General features: G+C 59.6%; 1 protein-coding gene across 1 annotated transcript; it reads right to left on the bottom strand.

Moving 5' to 3' along the window:
* Positions 1 to 2,504: 2,504 nt before the first annotated feature.
* Positions 2,505 to 16,628, bottom strand: XYLT2 (xylosyltransferase 2). The gene is made up of 11 exons (XM_080677308.1): positions 16,402 to 16,628; positions 9,341 to 9,833; positions 8,897 to 9,072; positions 8,427 to 8,629; positions 7,915 to 7,995; positions 7,555 to 7,771; positions 7,281 to 7,457; positions 6,805 to 7,067; positions 6,336 to 6,531; positions 5,147 to 5,480; positions 2,505 to 3,680 (listed from the first exon to the last, which is right to left on the bottom strand). Exons 1-11 carry the CDS (start codon positions 16,534 to 16,536, stop codon positions 3,358 to 3,360), a joined length of 2,598 nt encoding a protein of 865 aa, XP_080533434.1. The 5' UTR covers positions 16,537 to 16,628; the 3' UTR covers positions 2,505 to 3,357.
* Positions 16,629 to 16,925: the final 297 nt, after the last annotated feature.

Here is a 16,925-nt window from a genome sequence, read left to right as displayed (position 1 = left end):
GCTGGGCCCTGGGAAGAGCAGGTAGGAGGGGCCAGCAGAGGAAGCACTCCAGAAATGGCCCCAGGACTCTTGGCACCTTTCCACTGCCTGGACCTCAGGAGGCATCCCCTGGTGCTGAAGCAGGGAGGGGAGCTGAGCCTTCCTGGGCAAAGTGGAGCTCAGGACTTAGACTTGGTTTCTGTTGAACCTCACAGCCAGCGAGGGGAGCTCCAACTCGCCCAGATCTCTGCACTTGGCATTCCCAGATTCCCTCCCAGCCCGACTGCCCCACTCCACTTCCCACTGACCCAGGTAACTGGGCTCTGAATGCCAATTGGCTATCCTCTGGTCTTGGCTCCACCATGAATGGAACCTAGATGGCCGTGGTTGCCTGGAAACCGGGCATGCAGGCCACAGAATACAAAAGCCCTGGCTCTCCCTCCAAAGGAATTGTGCAGCACCCGGGGCCCAGACCTCCCCAACCAGCCCCCACCCCACCACTATCCCACTGCCCGACCAGAATCCTGATCTTGACGCCAGGGAAGGATTTCAACAAGCCCAAGCCCCTAGACAGCTAACCCAACAGAAAGATGGGGTGAGAAACACTGTCGGCAGAGAAGCTGCACTCACCCCTCAGTGATGTGGATTGGGGGGAGGATAGGAAAGGAGGGCCCTCACCCCCAAGCCTGTCCTCCGAACCTGTCAGGAATCAGCGGAGCCTGGTCCATGGTCTGCAGTGATTCTATCAGGGGTCCTCAAACTTTTTAAACAGGGGGCCAGTTCACTGTCCCTCAGACCGTTGGAGGGCCGGACTATAGTTTAAAAAAAAAAACTATGAACAAGTTCCTATGCGTACTGCGGGCCCGGGACGCGTCGGCTGCTAAGCAGGACAGGCAGCGGACCCGGCGGGCCGGATAAATGTCCTCCGTGGGCCGCATGTGGCCCGCGGGCCATAGTTTGAGGACCCCTGTCATGGGGCCAAGACTTGCCTCCAGAGCAATGAGGGCGGGGCTGGACTTGTACGTCACACAGGTGTGCAAATTAGAATCACCTGTGGGAGCTTTGAACCCAGACTTCATCGTGGTGGTTGTGTTCCCACGTGAGGCCAATTAATTGAGAGCCTTTGGTGAGGATCACGATCCACTGGACTAAAAGTACAAAGGCAAAATGTTCAGCAGGTGACAGTAATGAGTAACAAGGACCTGGTGTGACAGAGTGGCAGGGACTGAAGCAAGAGCACCCGTCCCAGCCAAGCTCAAACAGGAAGACTGAAGACCTATACTGGCCTGACAGTAGCATAGCCACAGCCCGGGTCAAACTCGCAGGCTGGTCTGAGTCCTTAGCAAGCCATCTAAATGTTCTGATCTTTACCACCTGGGTCGAATGTGCTGAACTCAGTTTTTCTTTTTATTTACCTAAGATTTGATGTTAAAAATATTCTAGAGAACGAGAGTAGAGCTTCTCAATATTCACTAAAGTAGGGGCCAGAAGAAAACAGTTATCTTAGCCCCTGAACCCAAATACTATTTTCTTAAGAGTTCTTGCTGTTAGGTCCCCGCCCTGAGCAGAATGTAGGAGCAGAATGTAGTGACAGTGACAGGGAGGCCTGCTCCATCTGAAACCTGCTGCCACCACCTAATAGTTGTGACTGTGGGCTCATCATTTCAGTTTCCTGATGTGCTAAATGAAGGTAATGAAAGTCTGCCTCTAAGGATTCTGAGGATTCAATGAGATATTGCACGCAGGGGTCAGCACAGTGGCTAAACAAATGGAAAACCCCTTATTGGTGGTCACAGGTGCCCTCTCCTGGCCACTAGGAAAACTTCACATGTGGCAGCCAGGGCAGGAACTGAGCCCGTTGTTCCCAGGCTGAGCTGACCAGGCCAGAGTGACTAGCTGATAAAGGCCAAGAACCCTTCACCCTCACCCCGACGTGAAGTAAGGCGAAGGACTGCTACTGAGAGCGCTTGCTGACAATGGCAGGAGAGGAGAAGGGAAAAGGTCCTGAGAAAAGGGGGGAAGCTGGATGACCATTTCCACCATGGCCCTCCCAGGTCCGAGGGCAGTGGCCAGGGCCCTAAAGGGACAAGCTCTGAAGGTAGCCAGCAGGCCATGGCCGTGACCCTCTGTTCTTGAAGGCGCTCCACACTCAGGACTGGGCGGGAAGCAGAGTGAGGAGGGCTTCTGGGATGGGCCCTGGGGATACCAGAGGAGCGGCATCTGCTTTGGCCTGGCAGCAGGGGAGGAAATGCTGGGTCAGGACTCTTGGGAACTGAACTGGCTCTCCAGCAGGCCTTCTGGAAGGCAATGGAAAGTCTCTGGGCCTCTTTACCCCTCCGAAAAAGACAGAGCTGAATTAGATGGGTTTTTGCATCCCTTCTGGTTCTTGGGTAGATTCTGAGCTGTTGCCATTCTGGAATGAGACCTCCACCCCTCGTGGCTGCCAAAGTATCAGCCAAGACTTTTAGGAGAAGAAGGCCTAAGGGTGACGGCTCCCGATGCCCAGAGGAAAAACACAGAGGCTCGGCTTACAGAGATAGAGATATATTTCTTCTGTTGCATATATCAGACTTCACACTGAGCTTCAGGCACAATGCTGCTCCAGGTTCTTCGAGAGCCCTGGCAGAGAATTCTTCCCACGCTGCTCGCGAGGGCTCGCCCCTCAGGCAGGAGCCCAGGCCCTGCTTGCAGTTCTGGGTGCCTGGGAGACTGCACTGGTCTCAGTAGGACCTGGTGTCTTGCCTTTCCCATCAAGGAGCAGGGCATGCTGGGAAGCCCTAGAGCCAGCCCCATCCCCTCACTATGGTCCCCTGGCCACGAGAGGAGAGGCTGTCCCACTCGAGTCCAGCTCTGCAGTGCTCCCCCAAATCACCTGTTCTCAGGTCCTCAGAGCCTGGCATGGCACTTACAGAGCCTCAGCCATGAGCACCAAGGCCCAGGCTGGGGGCGAGGCCCGAGAGGGAGGCAGGCCCCACCTCCAGAGCAACAGCAGATGGGCTCATCAGGCCCTGCTCCCCAGAGCCATGGCCCACTTCCTGGGGCTCCTCTGAGCCCTATTGCACATCTTTTGTTTCCAGTTCCTCCCCCACCACCCATTTTCCTTTAAAAAACAAAACAAAAAACTAGTGGGAAAGGTTTAGAAGCGTGGGGCATGGAAATTGGAGCCCTTCTCCCCACATTCCTGCTACCCGCTGGTCCCCAGCAGAGCCATCAGCAGTAGTAAGGACTACGCCCACCTTCCTTGCCGTCTGTGCGGATTCTTGATGACTGTCATGGGTGTGTTGCCTGGGCCTCTGGTCCTTGTGTGTGGGGGGACAGCCCTCCGTTGTCTGTAAGGTGCAATTCCCCAGGTGTTCTGGAGGTGCTGGCTGGGCCCTGCTACCTGAGTCGCCCATCTGCTTTGACAGGCCCCAGCTCCGATTTGGGGTCGGGGAACAGAGAGCTCCAGCTGGTCAGTCTGCAGAGCTCCAGGGAGGGGCAGGCGGAGGGGCCCGTGGCACACAGTCCAGCCACAGACCAGAAGCCGCTCAGTTCCCCATCTGTCCAGGCCTCGAGCGCCGGGCCTGTGAGCAAGGCGTGCCGCCGGGCGGCCTCCTCCGCGGGCTCCGGCTGAGGCAGGCTCAGGATGCCACTCAGGCCCTGGAAACTCTGCTCCATGTACTCGTTGTGGGGGGGCCCGGCATGCAGCCAGCTGGCTTCATCTGGGGGTGCAAGAGCATGCAGTCAGCACGCCTGGCCCCACTGATTCCATGAAGGCCAGACCCGGGAAGTCAGGTCTGGGCACCCCAGTTCTGTCCCAAGTCTACTACTGAGTCACACACACCCTGCTGAGTGACCTGGGCTAATCCACAGAACTTTCTGTGCCTGTAAAACCATTAGTTTATAAAATCAAGACAGTCATTGCTGAATTCCCAGCTTGAGGATAAAGTAAAACAGTAGGTTTGAAGCACAATAGAAAATAAGGTAACTTTCCCGCCCCTTCTCAACCATGTCCAGTGGTTCCCAGAGCCATCCGAAGCCTCATGCCCAGGCCCTCCAGCTGTGGGGCCCTGCTTCGCCAGCCTTCTTTCCTGCCACCCCCTGTATCCCACTCCCCTCCACTCTGCTTCCCCCATGCCCCCGGACACCTGCCAGCTTTGTTCCCTCAGCTTAGAACACCCTTCGGTCCATAAAAACCCACCCTGCTCAGGGCTCAGCTCCTAGACCTGCCTGCTGTGAAGCTGCCTCCATTCCTCCCTCAGCGCCTGTCAGGCTGAGTCCTGGGAAAGCAGGGGTGCGGCTGCCTGCTCAGGATCTGCCACAGCCCCCCACTACTCCATCCTCCTCTGGGTTACCCCCAGTCTGAACCATCTTCTCTGTGATAGGATGTGGCCAGAGGACGGAAACATCTACCCACCTATTCGTACCTGACACGTTTACCCACATACTCATCCCGAATGTCTCCCAGGGACTAGTTACTTGGGAGACGTAGACCCCCCTACCCCCGCCCCCCGGGAACCTGCATCCTATACCTGAGTTCAGGGTCTGCTCCCTTAGCCTCAACCAAGTGGGTGGAGAGCTATGGGACCCTGCCCACCGGGCACAGATTTGCTGTTCCAAGAATGTGGCACCTGGGGACTAAGAGGCCCTGGTCAGTCTTGGTTGCCCTGAGAGGCCATGTGTCATGTATCGGGAATCCATACCCGAGGCTAACACAGAGAGAAGACAGGACGAGGGACAAGAGGGCTCAGAGAGTCTGAGAAAGTACCTCGGACATCCTGTGAGATCTGAGACATTTCCTGGGGCCTTGGGGCACAGCCTGAATTCTTCCAATAACTCCCCCTTTTTCATATGAGCTAGTTTGAGTGGATTTGTGTTCCAGGCACCCAGGAGTTCTCCGATAGTCACATTAGCTCCTACTTTACATGTAATAAGACTGAGGCTCAGGAAATAGATTGCCAAGGCTAAAAGCCCAATTAAAGTGTCAGAGCTGTTCCAAAGCCAAGTCTACCTGACTCCACAGCTCCCCTTTCATACCACAGCAGAGCCCCAGGATGCTAAGGGGCAGACCATCAAGTTCCCAGCCTTCCCCCTTCCCTTCTCTAGCTATGCGGGGGTTAGCTCTGATGGTCAGCTTCCCAGGGTCACCTCCCTGCCCTTTGGGCACATCTGGGAACTAGATCCTTACCTTTCCTGAGAGGTAGTTTGCGGTTGAAGGTCAAGGGCAGCACGAGGAAGCGGGTCTCCCCTAGGGGTTCCCAAAACTGAAGCAGTCGAACCGTCCAGGCCCCTGGCCGCAGGGGCCGGCTCAGTGGGGGCTTGTACTGAGTGACCTCGGTCTCTGCGTCCACCACGAGGTCGTAAGACGTGGCCACCACATAGGTGGGGTCGATCCACACCACGGTGGCTGTGAGGTTGGGGCCCCGGGCCCAGCGCTGCATGGCCACAGGCTCATCCAATGGTCCCAGCAACCCCCCAAAGTTCCGGAAAAGACGCTCTTTGGGGTCCCATTCGGTGCCAACCTGTAAGGAGGGAGGCAGCTGAGCAGGAGCCTGGGGAAGAGTCCTCTCTACTCTGATGCTGCCTCTAACTCACTGTGGGACCTCGAGCTAGTCACTGTCTCCTTTGGGTCCCGTTTCCCCATCTGCCAAGTGAAGGTCTTGGACTACGATTCTTTTCAGGCTCGCATTCCAACCTGCTCTGCCATGGCGGGACAGGAAGGCAGATAAGGTTCAAGGCCCTGCCAGAGACCACCCCACAGGAAGCCAAGGCCTCTGAGGAAGAGAATGAGAGACAGTGAAAGGCCTAAGCGACAGCCTGAATGGGATGTCCAAGCCCCTCTAGAAGAAAGCCCTGGCAGTTTAGAGCAGTGGTCGGCAAACTCATTAGTCAACAGAGCCAAATATCAACAGTACAACGCCTGAAATTTCTTTTGAGAGCCAAATTTTTTAAACTTAAACTATATAGGTAGGTACATTGTTATTAACTTAATTAGGGTACTCCTTCGATCGCACTGTACGTGCGTGCCCGCACGTGGTATTTTGTGGAAGAGCCACACTCAAGGGGACAAAGAGCCGCATGTGGCTCGCGAGCTGCGGTTTGCCAACCACTGGTTTAGAAGATGAGGTTGCCTTACAGCAGAACTAGTCCCCTCTCTGATCACTGCATGTCCTCTGCACCCCAGGGGGCGCTGCTCCTCCATGTATGCATGCAGGGGGGCCAGGCATGTGCACGAGGCCTCGCCAAGGCTGCCGTCATTGGGTAAAAAGGGCCCGTGAACCCAGTCCTGAAAGGCCTAACCCAGTCCTTGCCCCTCCCTTAGTGTCTGTTCCTCTCTTCCCTCTACCCTGAGTCTTGCTGGGGGTCAGATGTCCCACCTCCAAACTCTGGAGCCGGCTGGCCTGGTCACTGCGCCCCAACAGCTTCAGCGACCCCTGGGGCATCAGCCACATCTCAAGCGTCTCTGCCGGCCCCTCGACTGAGGACTGCACCTCCTGCGTCACCAGGTAGCCCTGGAAATGGTCGTCATAGAAATACAGGTGCACGCTGGACGGCAAGCCCCTGGGCTCAAACCTAAGAAGGTTCCAGCAGGGAGAAAGGGAGATGCCATCAGCATATCCAACGTGGTCTGGAGTCCCAGGGATGGGGCTCTGGGGAGTCCCATTCCCAGGTACTTCCTTTGCCCCAGATCTCACACTCACAGCACCTCTGCGCCTGTGTTGTAGTTGCATTTCCCCCTGCCTGAGACTGGGGGCTCCCTGCGAGCAGGGGCTCTCTTTCTGATTGGCTTCTCCCTAAGTCACCACACCTTGAGGGCCCCTGCAATATGTCAGAAGAAGGTCTCACCTGCAGAGAGGGGTGGCCTGCGAGGGCACAGTAGTGACGGCATGGCGTAGGCTGAGGCGGACAAAGGCGGTGTAAGCGGTGAGCATGACATCACTGAGCCCACTGGGGCCATCGGCCACGTCATAGATGTTCTCCCAGTAGGCCTTGAGGGCTGGCGTGCCGGGCGGGTAGCTGCCATACAGGTGGAAGTCCAGAATTTCCAGGACCTCCTGGTTCACAGTGGACTCAAACTTCCGGGCGAAGAAGGTGGGCCTAGAGACTTGCTGGAGAGGGAGAGCAAGCATGGTAAGGGGTCTGGAGGTCCCAGGGGCCCCTTCTAGCACCCCAGACTGGCCACAGTCATCCCAGAGCCCCGAAGGCAGCTCCAGGTGAAGGCCCTAGCTCCTCTGATTGGCCCACCCCGAGTCCTTCCTGACCTGGCGAAAGGCCGGGGCGAGGCCCTAGCAAGGGGCAGCGACTGGGGCCATGGGGAGCACCTGCAGCCGTAGGAAGTCCTGTGGCTTGAAGTCGTTGGGGGAGCAGCCGCACCAGTCCACGATGTGCTTGTACTGGCACTTGCAGCCCAGCTTGCGGTTCCAGTTGGTGACCCGCAGGTTGTTGTCCACGAGGCTCTCGCAGGCCGGGCTGTTCTCCAGCACCGTGTGGAAGAAGGACTGCAGGTGGCAGGGCAAGGCAGGGCAGGGTGGGCGGTGAGCCACGGGCACCCCACCATGCTCTCTCCCTGGCCTGGGTCAGGGCCGGGCCACCCACCTCGGCCGGGAGCAGCGTGTAGGTGTAGAACTGGCGCAGCTGGGCCACAAGCGGGTCGTCCGTGTACACCACGTACTCCACAAAACTGCGCGTCAGTACGAACCAGTCGGAGCCGCCGTCCACCACGATGCCCGCCGGGATCTGCCGTTCACCCAGGCGCCACATGTGCGAGTCACATTCATGGAAGAGCCGGTCCAGGCCCTGTTTCTTGATGAACCTGTGGGTTGCGTAGGGTGGGGTCCCATCCGCCTTAGAACCAGCACTCCTCCATCTGTGATTGGTTTGCTGGGTGTCCACATCCCTTGTGGGAGGGATTGTGTTGAGACCCCAGGGCCAGGACCCCCTCCCCCAGCCCCTCACCTGGAGTTGTCCCTGCCATGTGACTTAAGGAAATTCTTGTCCCGGTTCTTGGACAGGAAATCCACCAGCTCCTCGTTGGTCCTGGAGAGGGAATGGGGTGTGGGCAGTTGTGTGAGGGGTTGCTCAGTCACTGGCCCAGAGCGGACTCTCTCCAGCCCTCGTCACCTTCACCTCTTGGCTTCCAGGCCATGTGCCCTACCCCGGGGTGATGGGTACCTGAGGTCCCCGAGAAAGACCACCCCATCCTTCCTGTACCCCTTGCTGTCTGACCCAGCACCCGCCGTACACACCTCTGGCTCCTCCTCTTCCCCATCTCTTGTCACTCTCAATCCTCACATCATCATTCACCAACCCCTCCCCTAAAACATGGCCGGGGCCAAGAGAGGAGAATGAGTCTGAGCTGCGTGGATCCCGGAAATGAGGCCTGGGGAGAGGAAGGGGTCTACCGGGACCCTTCAACCCCAGTGCCCACATGGGCCCCCTCCCCTCAGGAGGTTCGGAGTACCCCCCACCTGGTTGGGTAGTCGGTGGCACTGAGGTTGATAAAGAAGTCCCAGGCCCAGCCAGGCACCTCCAGCAGGTCCTGCATGCTCCGCAGATACATCCTCAGCAGGCTGGCCCCGCCCCAGATGGTGACCATGCGCCAGGGCGTCACGCGAATATTATCATACTGCCGGGCCAGCTCCACCACCTCCCGGTGCAGGTAGTTGGAGCGCTAAGGGCGGGGTGAGGGGGCGGGGGAGGGAGATTCTTAGCAGCTGTAGTTGGGCCCTCAGCATTACAACCTCCACACCCACCCCACCCCAACCCAGGTCAGAGTACAACTGGCAAGGAATGGCGAGCACATGTCACCTGGTGCTGGCTCCCTATTCGAGGCCTGTTCCCCTAACTCTGGGCCACCTGAGCAGGTCAGAAACCCTGTGTCTGTGACCGTCCTGGTTCCGCTCTGCTCACCCAGAACCCCTGGGTCTCCCCACAGTACCTTGTCCACGTGGATATAAAAGAAGTGCTGCTCGTGATAGACGGCCTTGAGGAGACGCTTCAGCTGGCGGATGGCGCGGCCGTGAACCACCAGCATGTAGGCGATTCGTACCGGGGGGCCCTCCACGGGCTGCTGGGCCCGGGCCTCCTCCCACTGGATGCCGGGGTTCATCTTCCCTGAACAGAGAGCAGGGCATCAGTGAGGCCCTGCCCGTCACAGGGTGGAGGCCAGAGGGGAAGAGGGAGCCGCCTGCCTTCCAAGGAAGAATCCCGGACTTGGAGCCCAACGCTCCTGGGCCAGGTCCCCTCTGCCACCTGGTGTGCTCGTCACCAGCTAGGCAAGGAGGTGCGCCCCTCTGAGCTGTCTCCCCTGAGAAGCGGGGGTGGGGTCCCTGCCATGTCACCTCCCGGGGCTGCCACCTCTCCACCCAGGCCTGTCCCTTACCAGCCAGTTGGCAGTGCCGGGGCACAACCTTGGGCATGAGGCTCCCGGCCTGGTGCTGGCACACCACATTGGCGATCTCTTGCTGGCATTGCTTGGAGCTGGCCCGGGCCAGTGCGGACAGCGCGTCCTTGCCCAAAATCTCGCACTTCGGGGTGAAGCCATTGTCTGTGGGCTGGGGGGCGCCCTCCACACTCCCTGTGTCTCCATGTGGGGGGAAGCCGGCTGCCCCGGCCAGCGCCTCCCCGGCGGCTGCCCCACTCAGGTTCTGGCGGCCAGGGGCCTCTGGGGGTGGCGCGGGAGGGACCCTCCGGCTAGCTCTGTGCCGGCTGGTAACTGCCCGCACCACTTTGGCCACGGGCACACCTGGGCTCTCGGCACGGCCCCGCCAGCGCCCATGCCTTCTGCCGGCGCTGCCCCGCCGCCCCGCCGAGCTGTCTGTGTCCTTGGAGCCCTCGCCGGGGTCCAGGGGCCGTGGCTTCCTCTGTCTTCCTTTCTGTGAAAGACAGGCAGGCACAGGTCACTGGGACAGCCACTCTCCTCTGCTCCGTCAGCTCCCTGCTGGCCTCAGGCCTCGGAGCCCCTGCCTCTCTTTACCTAGAGAAGTTCTGTGCACCCGAGGACTCCGCACAGCAGCACTTCCCCGAGCCGCTGGCTTGAGAAGCGCTGTCCTCCCTCCAGCCCCGTCGCACCCACACCCACTATCACACAGACCAAGGGCCTCGAGTCTCCTTTGTGCTTTGGACTCAGCGCTGCTTTCCTTTTCAGCAGATGTGAACAAGAATGTCCACACGCCACAGGGAAGGGTGCGGGGGGACCCTGCAGAGGACATGCGTGTCCACTCCCGCCCCACTTAGCTGGGAAGAGACGGAAGGAAAGCTTTCCTCTGCCTGCAGCATGTCCACGCGGCTGCGCCATGGAGGCCACGGCAGGGGGAAGGGGCCTGGCCTGGTGGAGAGGACGGAGGTGAAACCCGAGGCCCCACACTGGTTGGGTTCTCTCGGAAGCAGAGACCAAGACAGAGTCAGTGCAAGATTTTCTGTGGGAGCAGCACCTGTGGACGATGGGGAGCAGGCAAGGCCCTCAGGCTGCCAAGCCGGCCTGACGCCTGTGCAAGGAGGGAGGGAGGGGGAGCTCAGTACTGCGTGGAGGAGCCCTGGCTGGCTCAAGGGAACCCCAGTGCAAAGACAGCCTTAGATGGGGGCCCTGGTATCACAGCCACGTTCAGCATGGGCTGGGGCTGCCCGGGAAGTGCGTGGCTGGGGCTGGAAGGCCAAGGCAGAGCGTGGAGACAGCCGCAGCTGGAGGCTGGCAACTAAACGCTGCTACAGCAGGTTCTCCGGAAGGGAAATCTGAGTGGCGGGCCTTGGTGGCTGCTACACCCGCTTCTTGGCATCTGCTGCCTCTTCTCAAAGGTGGCCCGGTCACCCTCTTCCCGGCTCTCCCTGTCCCCCTCTCTTGACCCCGCTTCCCTGCCTGACCAAATCCTATCCACCTCTCCTCAAGAGAAGCCATCCCATTGGAGTCAGACATTCCTCTAGCAGACGAGCTATTGGGAGGACTGTCTTGTCAGCCCCATCTCCCAGCGCCTGGGGGAGTCGCTGGCACACAGGGAACACCTGGGTGGGTGTCTGGTGGATGAGACACGGCACAGGAGAAGCAAGAGGTACAGTGTGACTACTCCGAGTCCCAGGGCTCCCCGCCTAGCTCGGCCACTCCCCGTCACCCACCTTCTGAGCATATTCCCTCAGCTGTGAAATACAGGAGGGAAGGGTGTCCAATGAGACGGACACGAGATAATGCAGCTAGAAAGAGCTGTCTCGTTAGCCGTCCCCACTTTCTCTCGCCATTCTCTGTCCACCGGCTCCGTGGGTCTCCCCCTCCACGGACCTCCTCCCCTGCACCCCACAAGCTCCACAGGCCCTTCTGGCCTGGCCTTTCAGTAGCAGGACTCCCTGGCACCCAGCCTCTTCCAGAAGCACCCCCTCACCTGGCTGCCAGGATGCCCTCCCAGTGTTTCCCCGGCCTCGTGACCACTCATCAGCTTTCTTGGCCGAGCCTTCCTTCTCTCCCAAGGCTACCCTGGGCCTTCCTTGTCCTGCTCTACAGGGATCGCCTTCAGTACCAACTCCATCCACCCCCACGTTCCTCCATCTGGCCTGGCTTGCTCCCTTGAACCTTCAGGTTTTTAACTGCCCACCCTCTTGACATCTCCCATGGGAGCTTGCCAGCCCTGTCAACCCCACACGTCCAAAAGCAGACTCCCGGTCCTCCTCCCTAGCCACTCGTGTTTCACCAGCTCAGCGAACGGCGACTCCATCCTTCAAGTTGCTCAGGCCAAAACCTCTTAGGAATCATCTTTGACTCATTTCCCTCACACCCCACAGCCAATCAATCATCAGTAAGTCCTGTGGGGGTTAGCTTCGGGAAGGGAACTACAGCCCTGGCCAGTGTGGCTCAACTGGCTGGAGCACCATCCCATGCACTGAAGGGTCTCGGGTTCGATTCCCGTTGAGGGCACATACCTAGGTTGCAGGTTCAATCCCTGGTCAGAGTGCGTACAGGAGACAACCGATTGATGTCTCTCTCTCATTCTCCCTCCCTCCTTCCCTCCCTCCCTCAAATCTGTAAAAGCATAGCCTTGGGTGAGGATTAAAAACAAAACACACAAAAAACGTAAATAAAAAAAGAAGGTAACTACATCCGGAATCAGATCACTTCTCACTGCCTCCATCACTGCCATTCCTGCCTGTCCAGTGCCTGGAACGTTCCCTGCCCCCCTTGTCCCCACAGCTCATTCTTGCCTCCTTCAATTCTTGGCTCAGGTGATGTCTTCTCAGTATGGCCCACGGTAACACTGTATCTAAAACTCCAGCCCGCCCTCATCCTCTGCTTTATTTTCCCCGTAGCACTTGCTGCCTTCTCTCGTCCTACCACGTATTTACATTGATACTAGAGGCCCGATGCACGAAATTCGTGCAAGAGTAGGCCTTCACAGCCCCCTCGCAGCTGCCACGGCTGCCTCCATCCCTCGCAGCCGCCATGGCTGCAGCCCTGGTTTTGTCCGGAAGGTCGTCCGGACAGTTGTTCCGCTGTTTGGCCGTTCGGTCGATTTGCATATTATGCTTTTATTATTATAGATTCTGTGCCCCTTGTCTTCCAAGAACGCAAGCTTCAGGAGGACAGGGCTTGTTCTGTTCACTGATGTGTCCTGAGAGCCCAGAAGGTCTGCACATCGGATCCCATCGCTGCGCAACCCCCTTCTGGGCTTTCCCACTGCACTTACACTATGAGTGCACACTCAGTAGATATCTGTCGAATGAATGAGTGAAATGAAGGAATGTAAAGCTCCAGACATAGGCTAGAACTTGGTAATTATTATTACTGGAAGGAGCGGAGAACCTAGTCCATGTGATATCAGGAGAGGGCCCAAGGCTCGCAGACCCTTTGGACTCGGTTGTGTTGGTTTTTCTCTGCCCCTCACCTCCCCAGGACCTTCTTCCTCTTCCCTGTGGGAGCGTGGAGCACGGCACCTCACATGTCAGGCTGGCGGCCACCTCAGGGCCAGAGCCCCATCCCTCCACCCTAGCACCCACGCCCTTTATGCCCTGCACCCAGCCAGCCCGCTCATCTCTTGAGAGGCAGATGAGGCGCCCAGTGAGAGCCGGGAGTGTTTATTCCCATCTGAGAAGAGGCATCTGCAAGAGGGAGGGCAGGGTGGGCAGGAGGCACAGACCCCGTTCTGTGCCCGCGTAAGAGAGGGCACCTTGAACTGGGCAGTCCCCAGGAAAGGTGAGTGCAGCTCCACTGAGCTGAGTGCCAACCTGGCGATGTCGGATCTGGCCACACGATGGACAAAGATACCCTCAAGCTTAGGTGGGCAAAGATGGCAGAGGGGCTGTGGGCTCTCACGGTGGGAGTCAGTATCAGCAAGTCAGAAAGCTGGTCAGGAGTGCAGGGTCCAGGGCACAGGGCCAGGCCGGCTGCGGTGGGAGACAGGATGTGGGAGGAGATGGGCATGCTGGTGCCCTGCACTGCAGCAGGGAGCTGGCTGACACGGAGAAGGACAATCCCCGAGGAGGCTGGGGGGCCAGGAGGCAGCACTGAGGAATGGGGGGAGAAGAGGGTCCTTGGTGGACAGCCAGCCCCCAGCCCTGCCCCCTTCCAGGCATGTGCAGATGGGCAGCTGCAGGGCTGCTGGAGGAGCTGTCTCAAATAGTCCTTGAGGTCGGAGTCCCTGAGGTCAGGGTCCCCTCTGATTACTGAGGGTGGGGACTGTCCCTCTGACCTGGATGCCTTCTGGCCGCCAAGGCCCCCCTCCTCCCCACTGCGAAGGCATTTGAAGTCCTCTGCCTCCTCCGGGCTCTGCAACCCCTCAACCCCTCGGGATCCTCTGAGCCGGGGAGACAGAGAGCGCACAACCGCTCACCCCACACCCCACCTCCCTGGACTTCTCAGGCTGCGTTTAAAATAAGTAGCGAAGCAGTGTTTGTGAAAGCTTCGATAAACTGGCTCTCTGGACGTTAATGATCATCCTGGTCTCCACGCCAGCCCCCTCCACAGATGGGCATCCTAAGTGCACATCGGATCCCACGGCTGCGCAACCCCCTTCCGGGCTTTCCCACTGCACTTACACTAAAACCCTCAGCCCTCCCTGTGGTCTCTAGGATGCGGCCTGGACTAACTCCTGAGCCTTCTTCCAGGGAACGTACCACACCCTCCTTTCATTCCTTGAAGGCAGCCAAGCCCCTTCAACGCAGGGCCTTCTGCCCAAACTCTGCCCCCCTCTGCCCCAGGCTGACCGGCTCCTTCGCTCACAAGCTACCTCCACAGAAGCCTTCCCAGACCAAGGGATCGAAACCAGCCCCCTTGTTATTCTAATGAGTTTCCTTTCCCCTGAGGGGCTCTCCCTGCAGACCGTCTGCCCATGAGGGCTGCACCCTGTCTATTTTGTTTATTTCTGTATTCCCAGCATTAGCATAGTGCTTACTACCAAGTAGGACTTAATAAATATTTGTTGAATGAATGAATGAATTAATGAATGAATGAGTCCCTACCCCAATGTGCAGTGCTGGGATAGTTATTTACTGATGGCTTAGCAGATGCCAGGAACGCCTGCAAATACTTCACGGGCATCATTTTCATGTAATCTTTACAATCACCCAACCAGAGAGGTGCTATTCTGATCCCCATCGTGAGGGGAGATACTGATGGGGGCACAGAGAGGTTAGGTGACTTGTCAGTGGTCACCCACTACTTAGCAGCAGCGCTGGAATAGGACACAGGACGGCCAAGTGGGGCAGTCCAACTTCAGTGCCCACCTTCCTAAGCTCTAGGTTATGTTGCCTGGTAACCCCGAGATCTGGTGAGGTGGTTACTGAGGGGGCCAAGCACTGATGGCTACGTGGACTACACAGTCTTTCAATCATCGAGGATCATCGTCCATTCCAGCCCAGGATCTATCTCCTTATCAGCTTCTGCCAGGAAGAGGTGGGAAGGGGGGATCCCAACCTCGCCACTGCCCCCGGTCCCCACCCCAGGGCAGCAGGGACTTCAAGCCTGCACAGTCTCTCAGGCTACCCAGAGACTCACAGGGTTATGTGGCTGCTGGGGGCCATTTGTTTCTGAGAAGCCTCAGAGGTTTCGCTGTGCCCCTCCCCAGAGGCCGCTGGCCCCTGCTCACCTCCTCCAGGGTCAGAGGCCTCCCTGACTGCCTTGGCAGCCCATTCGGTCTTAGGATGTCTCCTCTGCCCAAAGAGCCTTCTTACGCTGAGCCCCAAACATCCTCTTCCTCCTACTTATGGGCCACACAGAATAAGCTCACTCCCTCAGATGCCCCGAGCCAGCCTCCCACACCCCCACCCTCAGCTCCTTTAGGAGTTATAGTCTCCCGTGACTATGTCCCATCTCCCCTCACCATCCCAGCCTCTTGGTTCTCCCAAAAAAGGCAAGGACAGCTCTTCAACCAGCCCCCACACCAGGCCTCCGACGCCCAGATGCACAAAGGGAAAGTGGACACCGGGGTTCCTTTGGTCTTCACCCTGCCAGGTGGAGAGGCCGGGGAGGACAGGACGTGGCAAACACAGCACCTGCCTTAGGGCCCGAGTCACCCAGACCCAGGGGGCGGGGTGGGCACACGGGAGCTCTGCTCTCTGGCCCACAGCGTAGGGCCAGGATTTGGCCTATCCTCCCCAGCCTTCCAGGACAGCCATAGACCCCAATGGACTCCTGACCACATTGGGAAGGACATACCCGGGCCTCTAGCTGAAACCATGGTCAGCCAAGAATGTCAGAACCTCAGACCTTGGGGCGCAGGGACCTGGGAGTGAGCAGGGTGGGTCTGCCCCACTCCAGGGCCTGGGGCTCTAGGAAGCCAGCTGCCGCTCCAGCCACCACTCCCTTGGAGCCAATTCCCTGAGGTCAACTCACCAGTTCACTTCCCCCCACCCCCCTCTAGTATCTCCTACCGAAGACCCGTGCAGGTTCCTCAGACCCCTGGCGTCGCTGGGCTAAGAAAGCCACGCCTCGGACACTAGTAGGTCTTTCCCTCGGGGTCACTCCCTGTTCCCTCAGTTGCTGGACTGAGTTCCACCCCCGGCCTCCACTTCCCCACCGGCCGCTGCCCGGCAGGCGCTTCTGGGGGTCCCTCGGCCTCACGCCTCCGCCCACGGCGCGCACACCAGCCCCCTCCCAACTTCTGAAAGTTTGGCCTGGGGCTCCCCACCCCGGAGCAGGCTCAGGCCTAGCCCCGCCTCCCGACCCCGCTCCCCGCTCCTGACCTTCACTGCTCCCCGGACCGGAGACCACCCCACCGAGATCCGCTCCTCCCGCTCCGGCCCCCGGCCCGCCTGCGGCCCGAGCCTCCGGGTCGCGCCCCGGCCCGCGTGCAGCCCCCCAGGCCCGGCTGGGAAGGGGCGCCAGGAGTCGGATGCCCAGCTCCCGACGGCCTCCCGCGTCAGGCACGCCTGCGGCCCGTGCCCCACTTCTCCAGCCCCGGCCGCCCTCAGCCCCGCCAGGACCCCGCGCGCCCCGCGCCCGGCCTGCCCGCCCGGCCCTCAGAGCACCTCGCCCGGCTCGTCCTCCTCCAGGCCGCTGAAGCTCCACACGACCAGGCCCTGCAGCAGCAGGATGGCGAGCGCCGTGGCGATTGCCAGCTTGTAGCGCCGCACCAGCTTCTGCACCCGCGCGCTCGCCACCATCTTCCTGCCCCGGCCGCGGGGCGCGCGCTCAGCCCTGCAACCCGGCCGCGGGCGCGCACAGAGGCGCGGGCCCACACGGCTCCCCCCACGCGGGAGGCGGGCAGAGCGCGCTGGGCCTGGGCGGGGCAGGGGGCGGGGCCCGAGGTCTCGAATCGCCGCGCCCCGCAGGCTAGGGGCGGAGCCTGGGCGCGCAGGGCCGCCCGCTGGGCCGTGGTGGGCGTCGGGGCGCGGCGCGGCTCTGGGACTCGGTCCCGGCACCTCCTTCCCTGTCTTTGCTGGTTCCCCAGCTCCGCGTGGGCTCACCTCCTCTTGGATCGCAAACCCAGGGCTCCGCGGTGCGGAGATGTCTGCAACCCGACCTCTCTTCTGTCCACCGCCTGGTGTTTCGG

The sequence above is a fragment of the Plecotus auritus genome (genome assembly GCF_963455305.1).
Source record: "Plecotus auritus genome assembly, chromosome: 7".
Lineage (NCBI taxonomy): Eukaryota > Metazoa > Chordata > Mammalia > Chiroptera > Vespertilionidae > Plecotus > Plecotus auritus.
Note: the sequence above shows the minus strand (reverse complement) of the source record. Positions and strands in the feature narration are given on the sequence as shown.

Coding starts and splice junctions, on each gene's coding strand:
- XYLT2 (XM_080677308.1), bottom strand. CDS start 16,536: ATGGTGGCGAGCGCGCGGGTGCAGAAGCTGGTGCGGCGCTACAAGCTG. Junction 7,068..7,280: donor AGGACTTCCTACGGCTGCAG/GTGCTCCCCATG, acceptor CTCCCTCTCCAG/CAAGTCTCTAGGCCCACCTT. Junction 5,481..6,335: donor GCCGGCTCCAGAGTTTGGAG/GTGGGACATCTG, acceptor CCCTCCTTACAG/GTTGGCACCGAATGGGACCC.